Source organism: Pseudorasbora parva, chromosome 3 (assembly GCF_024679245.1).
Source record: "Pseudorasbora parva isolate DD20220531a chromosome 3, ASM2467924v1, whole genome shotgun sequence".
Lineage (NCBI taxonomy): Eukaryota > Metazoa > Chordata > Actinopteri > Cypriniformes > Gobionidae > Pseudorasbora > Pseudorasbora parva.
The window spans coordinates 40,491,662-40,502,370 of NC_090174.1; the positions used below are offsets into that span (position 1 = coordinate 40,491,662).

The window sequence follows — 10,709 nt, forward strand, 5'->3', positions numbered from 1 at the left end:
CTCAAAATATCTTCTTTTTAGTGCTGGGGAAAAATAAATCATGATTAATCACATCCAAAATAAAAGTTTGTGTTTACATAATATATGTGTGTGTACTGTGTATAATTATTATGTATATATAAATACACACACATGCATGTATATATTTAAGAAATATTTGCATGTATATACTCTATATATAATTGATCCTGTATATAAATATAGCATATTTTTCTTAAATATATACATTCATGTGTGTGTGTATTAATATATGCATAATAATTATACACAGTACGCACACATATATTATGCAAAGGCAAAATTTTATTTTAAATGCGATCAATCACGATTAATTTCCCCCCAGCACTACTTTTATGTTCCAAAGAAGAAAGTCATACAGATTTAGAACAACATGAGGGTGAGTAAATGATGACAGAATTCATTTTTAGGTGAACTATACTTTATAAAATATAAATGTATAAATACATTGTTTAATAATTATATTTTCCTTTTAATTACCAAAACGAGTGTACATCAGTTCCACAGAAGTCTACAGAGTCAGATGTGGGCAACCTGAGAAAACTGTTTTGTTTCATTTCAGACCATCTACCCCTATCTCTGAGCTCATGGAGTACAAGTACGCTCAGAGATGGCTGGAAGAGCAGCAGGCCAAGGACAGAGCCCTACTGGCCCATCACCATAAGAAGGTCTGTGGAGGATCTCATTCAAGTAACCTTTGCTGCAAAGAGAAAAGTGATTAGGCTGTAAGTGTCAAGACAAGCTGTCCCCTTTCTTTACAGGCAAGGCTTGGACGTATACAGGACACGCGGACATCTCTGCTCCGCAAGAGTCGGCCCTTGCCTGAGGCCCCATCCACATGGAAACTACCTCGTTTTCAGCAGGTGAAAACTGAACACTCCGTAAACCCCAAACTGATTCTTCAACTCAATTCATTAGTCGACTTATTTTTAAATAATACATAATAGTCATATTTGTGGCATTGTCAACTTTTCAAAACTATCTGCATTATTTGTATTTTTTTTTCATTTAGAGTTTTAGTTGACTCGATAATCCTGAATCCTCAATAAATGATAAGTGTAGTGTGTGTATACATACATGAAAGAGAGAAAGAGAGTATGTGTGTGTACATGACTTCAGCCTGAATGCACACAGACTCATGGTAACTTGTGTCACTGTGGAGACCTGTATTGTGGTCCTCGTGAGGAAACAAGCTTATAAATCAAACAGAATGATTTTTTTGGAAAATGTAAAAATGCAGAAAGTTTTGTGTCATGGGTAGGTTTAGAGGTAGGTTTAGTGTAAGGGATAGAATATACAGTTTGTACAGTTTAAAACCATTATGTTTATGTCGAGTCTCCAAAAAAGATAGTGAACCAGACGTGTGTGTGTGTGTGTGTGAGTGAGTGTGTTGTGTGAGAGAAATTCCTTTCTGAAAAATATACTCTTAAAATAACAATATCTGCCTCAAGCTCTTACAATTGTTCACATGTACATAACCCCTTCCGTTTTGGTTCCTCTGCTGGCCTTAACGCAAAAGCACCAAGTAAATCAAAAGTGCTTTATTTTTATTGGTCTTTTGCGTTGACAAGCACACTACCGACCTGACAGCTCTACCTGTCAGCGGTGCATAAAAATTCTCCATTGACAATCCCCAATGCTTCCAATTATGAAGGAATCAGACTCACGCTGAGCTAATGATAGCCCTTACACACATCCTTACACACCTTTACAAGCACTGACAGAAACACCACAATACATATAATTCACTAGTCACAGTATTTATTTACACAGGGCTCCAGACCACGATTAAATAGTTCAAATAAATATTTAAAAAAATAACTAAAAAAAAAGTATTTATGTTAAATACTTTAAAACCCAGCTGGGAACACTTTATGTTTTGTCCAAAGTGTTTCTTGTAATAAAAATGTGTGTATATATATATATGTGTATATATATATATATGTGTATATATATATATATATATATATATATATATATATATATATATATATATATATATATATATATATATATATGTGTGTATATATATATATATATATATATATATATATATATATATATATATATATATATATATATATATATATATGCATGGTTCAACCATGACACATAAAAATGCATATTATGCTTATATTGTACACAAATATCCCATAATGTTAGTTTTCCTTTTAACTCTTTCCATGCACTCCTCCTCCATCCTATTTTTTCTTTCTGTCTGGATATCCTCTGCAAATTACAACCCCCTCCTCAACACACACACACACGCACACACACCCCGTGGCTGCCTGTCCTGTCGTCCACCCTCAGTCGGCTCTAATGAGGGAGGGAGAGTGTTATTTTGGTTGCACGCCTGCGCTAAATTCTCTCTTGTATGACAGCTGATGGAGAGAGAGAGGAGCGTTAACCTTATAAAAGATTTACCTCTGCTCATTACAGCCTGTCAAGTAGCTGTCCTGATGGCGCCAGGTTCGACATTTGCATCCTTGACTCTCTTCTTCATTCTACACTCATTTTCATCATTCCTGTTGTTTGTTTGTTTGTATTGTCACCTTCTCTTACATCTCTTTCATTCCACCTTTCTTGAGACGTGTGTTCTTCCTATTTAATTCAAAAAGGTTTGGAGGTGTCAAAAGTGTTTGTGGGAGGCAACAGATTTTTTAGGTTAGAAAAAGGAAAAATATATAAACAAGTAAATATATTTAAAACATGATGTGACACAAAAGTTTCAGTGGGTTTTTTGCTGTTCAGAAACATGCCATAAACATGAACTTGCCTTTGGAAGACATTAAACGTATAAAATACATATTTGAAACCGCTTGGATTACATGCGGAGCCATTGTTCACATTATAAATGTGCTGTGCCATCAAGTTCTATTATTTAATAGCTGTCAGTATACATTTTTACGTACCAGCTTAGATGCTACAGAAGTAAAATGTGGGCAAAGCTGCCTTTTACAGGGCTATGTTTTTTAATGTTCAACTATTCTGACTACACTTTTTTTGTATCAAAACAGAATGTCTTCCATGTTCCAATAGTGCCATCCATGTTACTTTCCTCTGTCATTCATATTTTTTGTTTTGTTTTCAGTGTTGAACTGCAATAGGCCTCAAACTAGGATCTATCAATCTAAATCTCTTGGACAATCTATCAGATCAGATGACGCTCTTTAGCTATATTATATAATATGAAAAATGATATGAAAAATGTTATAAAACTCCCCCGCCAAAGAAATATGTTGAGATTTAAATAGGCAAAATATTTACATAAATAGGCAAATGAGTCCAGACCTTAAAGGGTTAGTTCACCTAAAAATTTAAATTCTGTCGTTTCAAAATCCGTAAGACCGTTGTTCATTTTTTTAGAACATAAATGTAGATATTTTTGATGATATCTGAGAGCTCTCAGGCCCCTTCATAGACAGCAAATTAATTCACACTTTAAAGGTCAAGAAAGTTACTAAAGATATTGTTAAAATAGTCCATGTGACTACAGTGGTTAAACCTTAATTTTATGAAGAGGCAAGAATACTTTTTGTGTGCGAATACCAAACAAAAATAACGACTATATTCAACAATTTCTTCTAGCCTGTCATACTCTTACGCTGTTGACACAGTGTGAACAGTGCAAAGCTTCCAGGAAGCCGGCTTACCATTGGCCGAAGCTATTCACGTGAGCACCAAGACTCATGTGCACGAGTCCTTCTGCCGTAGAACTAGGAAGCGCTGCAGTTTACATACTGCTTTAACAGCTTAAGGCTGTGTGTCCACCAAAGTGTTTTTAGCCAGCAGAAAGCACTAGGCTCTCCGCTGAAAATGCCTCGCTGTGAGCGCTTGAGAGCGTTTTGGCAGGCAGCGTTTTTTCTTTTCTTTAGTTGAGACTCTTTGGTTGTTATTATATGGAAAATCTGTGGAAGTCTTACTAATTTCACAGGTAGCTTGTTTCTGTATTGATTCTATTTAAAACTGCAGATCCAATGTAAAGTATTTGCGCTGGCTATATTGTTTTAAATCATTTTGTTCCGTTATTATTGCTTGTTGTCATCTGATGACAACACGCAGAATGTGGCGGTGGGTCTGTGTTGTATTTGTCCCGCCCCTCCTCCACTGTGATTGGACAGCTGGGTGAAGAGTGACAGTGATGAGCGCTGCGTTTTACTCAAAGTTGAACATTCTTCAACTCTCGGCGATCAGTTAAAAACGCTGAGCGCTCAGCACTTGAGCGTGAAATACTCGCTCAGCACCTCGTTGCGCTCCTGGCGTTCTAAAAATGTGGCGCTCTCATTGAAAACAATTGAAAACGCCAGCCAGCTGTGTGAAAAAATGCTTTGGTGGAAACACGGCCTAAGAGTCTGACATAGGCTAGAAGAAGTTGTTGAATACAGGTTGTTTTTTTGCGCACTAAAAATTAAGGTTGAACCATTGTAGTCACATGGACTTTTTTAATGATGTATTTACCATCTTTCTGGAACTTGAAAGTATGAATTAAATAGCTGTCTATGGAGAGCTCCAATTTAATCAAAAATATCTTCATTTGTGTTCCAAAGATGAAGGGCAGTCTTATGGGCTTGAAATGACATGAGGGGAGAAATGAATGACATAATTTTCATTTTTGGGTGAACTAAACCTTTAAATTAAACAAATGTATTTGGGATGTGCTGGAGTAGACTTTACAGAGTGCTGGACTCTTGCATTGTCAATACAAGATCTCGACCAAAAATGTATGCACCTAATAACTATTGTGATGTTATTTCCATCTATGTGAATACATTTTTGGTCAAGATCTTGTATTGACATTGCAAGAGTCCAGCACTCTGCAAAGTCTACTCCAGCACATCATTTAAGGTCTGTACTTATGTGCCAATTCATGTGTGAAAATGATTCTTCATGCTTCCTCCCAACCATTCTTTCACATTTTTAGCCTGCTGAATCTTGACATTGTCTTCCTATAAACAAGACATGATGTGCCTTCCTACATGGTTGTTTAAGAAACGAAAAGCTACACAATCCATCACGTAGAGTTAGAAGAATTATTGCCAAACATATAACATGCTAGAAACATAATCACTGCAATAATTATCCAATCAGACACACACACACAAACACACACACCATAAAATTCCTGATAAATAAAACGCACACTTGACAGCAGTCCACTGAATGTCAGTGTCATATTTATTGGATACTATGTTTTGTATTCTGTAGGTGGGACCAGCTTTGGACACCTTTCGAGATCCTGAAGCCCGGAAGAAAGCCATGAGTGCCTACTACTCAGAGTCTGCAAGCCGGAGAGGGATTCTGGGCCAAGGCACTTACACGGTGGATTAATAGAGCTAAGATTATTACATCTCAGCCCCTCAGTTTATAAGGCTTTTCTTGAAGTAATAATCTCTCAATAAAAAAAAAAATTACACAATTTGTTTTGTTTTTTATTTTGTCAAAACTATACATACACACAGACATAGAACATTTCTGACTACTTGAATAAATATCAAATAAAACGAATGACCTGATAAGCATGATGTAATAAGCTTTATGGATGAATCTATATTTTTATATTGGCCTGTGATCTCTGAGAGTTCGGGTGGGGGTCTCTGAGTCTGTACAAGTAAAAAAAAAAAACTGGTTTAGATGTTATGCTGAAAAAAAAGAAAGAAAAACGGTGGCAAAGTGCTAATTGTAAAATACAGCATCTTGTGCTGGATCTATATGTCACGTATTGCGTGTCTGCGTTTTATTTAGGACAAAAAAGGGGGAGGGTTGACTACGTTTCTCCCCCTCCCACAACACATACGTGATCATCACCCCCCAAAACCACCCTTTAACCAATAACGACGTGGCGCTCGGGACAAACGCGGAATGGACACCTTTAAAAGCGTGTTCCTCCTCCGGTTATTGGCTGTTTCCTTGAGGGTGTCATTTTCAGGTCGTGGAGATCACTGCCTGTGTTTATACTCTGTTACACAGGTTTAGTCCTCGCAGACCTGGACTAGAACTTTACACATCAGCATCGGGTTTAGGTCAGAGGATTAGAGGGTTAGTATGGTTGTAGTTGTGCCTCAGATAAGTTTTCAAGCTAATGAATAGTTGTATAACGAGTGCGGGTGTGTAGGTGTACCTGTCCTTGGTGCTGAAACTGACCTGTGCACTTCACGGATTCGCTTTTGAGGGACTGTACGAAAACAATTTAAAACAGAACTGAGCTGCGATCAACAACAGAAGGAGGATCTGGTTGGACCTTTTTTTTCTGGGACAATATCATAAGGAGTTTAGAAGACTTTCCCCCCCACCCCAGAATTATGATCTGATTTTACCGTTTTGAATCTGCTTTTTCTCAGCTGCATCACCAAAACCAGTGTCAGAAAGGACAAATGCACATTTGATATTATTTGACTCGCAATGGAGGTATCAAACGGGTCGAGCTTTGGGATCGAGTCTATACTTTCTCACAGACCTACCAGTCCGTGCATGTCCAAGGGGGAATGCAGGTCTCCAGCGGAGTTGAGCCCGCGGTCGGACCTGGACAGCGGCTGCTCGTCGCCTCCCTCACCGAGACGGACCTCGGTGGAAGACGCGGTGCAAAGACACGCTCGCGCTCTCGGACTGGACTCTCCTTTACAAATATCCCAGCAGCCGAGAACAGTCACGTCGTCGTTCTTGATCAGAGACATACTAGCGGACTGCAAACCTCTGGCAGCCTGTGCTCCTTATTCCAGCACTGGACAGTTAGCACAAGACGCGGAAGACTGCATGGACAAACTTCACAGCAATTCATCCTCGGACAGTGAATACAGGGGTGAGAGACACACTAAGCTTGGTCACATCTCGCAAAGAAACATTGAAGATAGATATTTAGGATTTTGAATAGCCTACAAACACAGTTCAACTTAGTTTTTATTAACATTTGATATGTTTTTAGATTATTTCTTACGGTTTGCTCTAGGCCTAAAGTAAAATTGATTATACACGTTTACATTTCTAAGAAATCATGCAAAACATACTGAGTCATGTAGCTAAATTATTAGCCTGAAAAAAATTCTAACATCGTAGCCTAAAATAAATAGTCTTGCCTATATGAAAAAATATGCAGCATTGCTGACACCCGTCAAGAAAAAATATATCAAATAATTTAGATTTGTATGATACTTTCGTTTTCGTTACTCTTCGTTCCTATAACGCAGTTTAACGCGATTGATTGTCAAGGTACGGTATAATTTAAATGAGAACGAATCTCATATTTTGACACTTAGTCAAAAATGATAACCTGGTTTCAAAACCAAACCAAATTTCATAGGTCATACACGTTCAATCGAGAGGATCTGTGTGCTCACAACTGGCTAGCAATAAAGGTGTTTCATAAAGAATTTTGGCTATGAATTTGGCCATCTGATATAAAATGTGTCATCCAAAGCGTCTAGCCTACTAGATATCAATCCGCATTTCAGAGAATTTCAAATTCTCATTGCAGCTCGATTAAGATTTTTAAAATTATTTTAATGCAGCATTACAACAGTATAAACCTAATATTATCAAAAAAAAGTTTTGTGCTGTTGAAACGTTTATCTAAACCACATTTAAAATAAACGTGAAGAAATTAATAAATGGGAAATAGGCAGTAAAACAAACACGAGAATGTAGCCTAAAATAAAAATTAGTTCATGTAATTTCAGTCAAAATGGCAAATGTTTATGGTGTATTTATGCATGGTGTTTTCAGTGAAAGACGAAGTTGATCGAGAAATCTCCAGCAGCAGAGACAGCCCCAGCTCCCGGCTGAAGAAGCCTCGCAAAGCCCGCACTGCGTTCACTGATCACCAGCTGGCACAGCTCGAGCGCAGCTTCGAGCGTCAGAAGTATCTGAGCGTTCAGGACAGGATGGAGCTGGCAGCATCTCTCAACCTCACCGACACACAGGTCAAAACATGGTACCAGAACCGCAGGTGAATACAAACATCTTCTAAAACATAATAGCCTATACATTTTTTTTTTTTACAGTCATTGATACAGAAGTCATTATGTGGACTAAAACCCTTTAAAAGGCATTATAGCCTAAGGTTTTGAATACAAATTAAAATAGAATTAAAATAAAGATCACGAAAGGTTTTAAATATCATCAATATCAATATTATACTGTAAAATAATAGTTTGTTGCTGTTTGCTGTCACATTAAACCACAACAGAAAAAAGTTGTGCATTTACAACCTCGCACACCATGAGTCCAACACATTTAGTCATAAATAATACATTAATGCATCGTGTATCAATAATTTAGCTTCCAAGTAGTAATTAAACAATTGCCAAAATTATTAATTATTTATCTGAAATGGCTCTTTGCTGAGTGACAATTTGACGGATGAGTGTTCAACAGGATATTACACGGATTCATCCTCAAAGAACAAAACTTTACACTAATCGGCAAAATATTTGTTTACAATTTATATGTTCACATTCAGAAAATGTTACGCATTAGGGCGATGTTGGTTTAATTAATATTGTTTTATACTTTTTTGAGGGGGGAAGGGACCCTTTGCTATAGGCTACTAAAGTTGCCTAAGTAGCTATATTTACTGCACCATATATATATATATATATATATATATATATATATATATATATATATATATATATATATATATATATATATATATATATATATATATAAATATCTTTCTTAGGGTTGTATTAGGCTACATGACTTTAACAAAACTCTCGTTTTCATAATGTCAATTTACTCGAAAAAGAAAAATCTTAAAGACCAAAGAAAAGGGGTCATCATTGTTTTATGGTTTAGTGTCACATGACAACAAAATGGCTTCCTGTATGTTAGTTGCGCCAGACTTTGAACGGGCTTACTTGTTTTTCCCAAAAAAATCTTGTATTATATGTTAAACTACGGGAACATTTATTTTTTTCCAACCAAGAATTTCACCTATTTAATGAGAATATTTTAAGAAAATATAAACACTATAATGTAAATCAACGAGGTCTATACTATTTGTTTCAGAACGAAGTGGAAACGGCAGACAGCAGTTGGGCTGGAGCTCCTCGCGGAAGCAGGGAATTACTCGGCTCTACAGAGAATGTTCCCATCACCCTATTTCTACCCACAGAGTTTGGTCTCTAACCTGGACCCGGGACCAGGGTTGTACCTTTACAGAGGGCCGTCCGCGCCTCCACCGCCGGTTCAGCGGCCTCTGGTCCCTAGGATCCTCCTTCACGGTCTTCAGGGCGGCGGAGATCCAGCATCTCTCTCTGGAGTGATACCGCGACACACGCCGCGATGAACTGATCCAACCTGACAACAGCTCCAACCTCAGGAACGACAGGGTTGCGCTTGGACAATACCCATGTAACTGAAAATCTAAACGCGCAATAATAAGACTTTCCAAATGACTATGACCAAAAGGTGAATGCTAACTATTTATTAAACTTTAACGTGAGAAAGAAGTTATCAGAAAATTATTTGATGAGGTTCAATCACCCCATGAACCTCCTGAATGTGTTCTGATAAGAAGTTGCTTTTTCCCTAATAAGAAATTGCGTGGTTTATTTGCACAAAATTATGACGCAAACAAACCAAAATAAACACCATCAAAATAATTTTAGTCAATTTCAGTGGAACCATAGGCAATACTGAACAATTGTGTTTATTTTTTTGTGTTTTTTAAACTCTGCCTAGTGATAAAAATGCGTTTTACGAACAAAAAGAATAAAAACGAATTAACTATTGATTGTATACTGAAATGTAATGGTCACCGATTATTGTTATGGTGGTTGTATTGTTGTGCGGCTGTTTTACAAACAAACAAAGTTTTCTCAATGAAATGCACAGATCAGCGCAAACAAAAACAAACAAACAAAAAAACCCAATATCTGTTTGGACATTTTAACCGTTTTTGTGGAAATAGTGTTGTGGTTATGGGTACTTTACAACCCCAATTCAACAGACGCCAAAATGCTTTTCTAAATAAAAGACTGAATTTGTCACATAAAGGAAATAATTTATTCTTCGATGTCCTCTTGATCAAACAATTATTGTATATTGGTTGTGGATATATGACGCATAAAATGGGCTTCAAAAATAAGCAAACATATTTAATACACACTTAACAAAGCTGCAACGGGTCATCCCAACAGCCCGTGAAGGCAATGGAAATGTCCCGATTCCGGCGCTCATGTTGTAACTACAAGCACACTTTCTCCCAACAATCTGTATTTACATCAATATTTACGTTTTTAATTAACATAAGCATACAAATGACTGCCAATGGAAACCTTTTGTGAGCCCTCTTCACAGGCGCTTTGTAAAGAGCAGATCAGCCACACCGAAATGAGTGTAAGTGGTTTGTTGTGTGGGTTTAATTGACCAATCATAACAGGCGTTTCATTATTACAGGCCAATCAAATTTTTACAAGCAGCTTTTACAGTAATAAAGCGAGCGTGAAACGTAATATTCAAGTCAAATTTCTTCTAGCGCTCGCAGCGAAGGCTCGGCCAAAAGACAGCAGCTGGTGACCGGGAGAGACAGACTCAACGCTTGGACAGCTGGTCAGCGTAAGCCTCCATACATATCCACCCCTATTTACCTGACCAAGCCGAAATTCAAGCCAGGGAAAAGGAGCTAAAAAGCTTTTAACGAAGACTATTTGTATACGGTGTTCTCAATCGTGTACAACACAAAAAGCATGCCA

The 10,709-nt window shown here is 37.3% G+C and overlaps 2 protein-coding genes across 4 annotated transcripts in view; both read left to right on the forward strand.

Moving 5' to 3' along the window:
• The window catches only part of cfap77 (cilia and flagella associated protein 77), a 32,707-nt gene extending 27,241 nt beyond the window's left edge, over window positions 1–5,466 (forward strand). The window contains exons 4-6 of one of the 3 annotated variants that reach the window (XM_067438853.1): window positions 581–686; window positions 780–881; window positions 5,224–5,464. In XM_067438853.1, coding sequence (XP_067294954.1) covers window positions 581–686; window positions 780–881; window positions 5,224–5,346 — 331 coding nt within the window. In that variant the 3' untranslated portion in view covers window positions 5,347–5,464. Of the gene's footprint in view, window positions 1–580; window positions 687–779; window positions 882–5,223 lie in introns of all 3 variants that reach the window. The other 2 variants (XM_067438851.1, XM_067438852.1) reach the window with 2 other exon arrangements.
• A 393-nt stretch (window positions 5,467–5,859) lies between these two features.
• barhl1a (BarH-like homeobox 1a) lies at window positions 5,860–10,630 on the forward strand. Its single transcript, XM_067438850.1, has 3 exons — window positions 5,860–6,814; window positions 7,735–7,957; window positions 9,022–10,630. The coding sequence occupies exons 1-3, from the start codon at window positions 6,418–6,420 to the stop codon at window positions 9,299–9,301; spliced, it is 900 nt and encodes a 299-aa protein (XP_067294951.1). The 5' UTR covers window positions 5,860–6,417; the 3' UTR covers window positions 9,302–10,630.
• The last annotated feature ends 79 nt before the right edge of the window (window positions 10,631–10,709 follow it).

Excerpts from the sequence above, each read along its gene's own strand:
- barhl1a (XM_067438850.1), top strand. The coding sequence starts at position 6,418 with ATGGAGGTATCAAACGGGTCGAGCTTTGGGATCGAGTCTATACTTTCT. Across the intron at positions 6,815-7,734 it reads CTCGGACAGTGAATACAGGG|TGAAAGACGAAGTTGATCGA; the intron begins GTGAGAGACACA and ends TGGTGTTTTCAG. Across the intron at positions 7,958-9,021 it reads ACATGGTACCAGAACCGCAG|AACGAAGTGGAAACGGCAGA; the intron begins GTGAATACAAAC and ends TATTTGTTTCAG.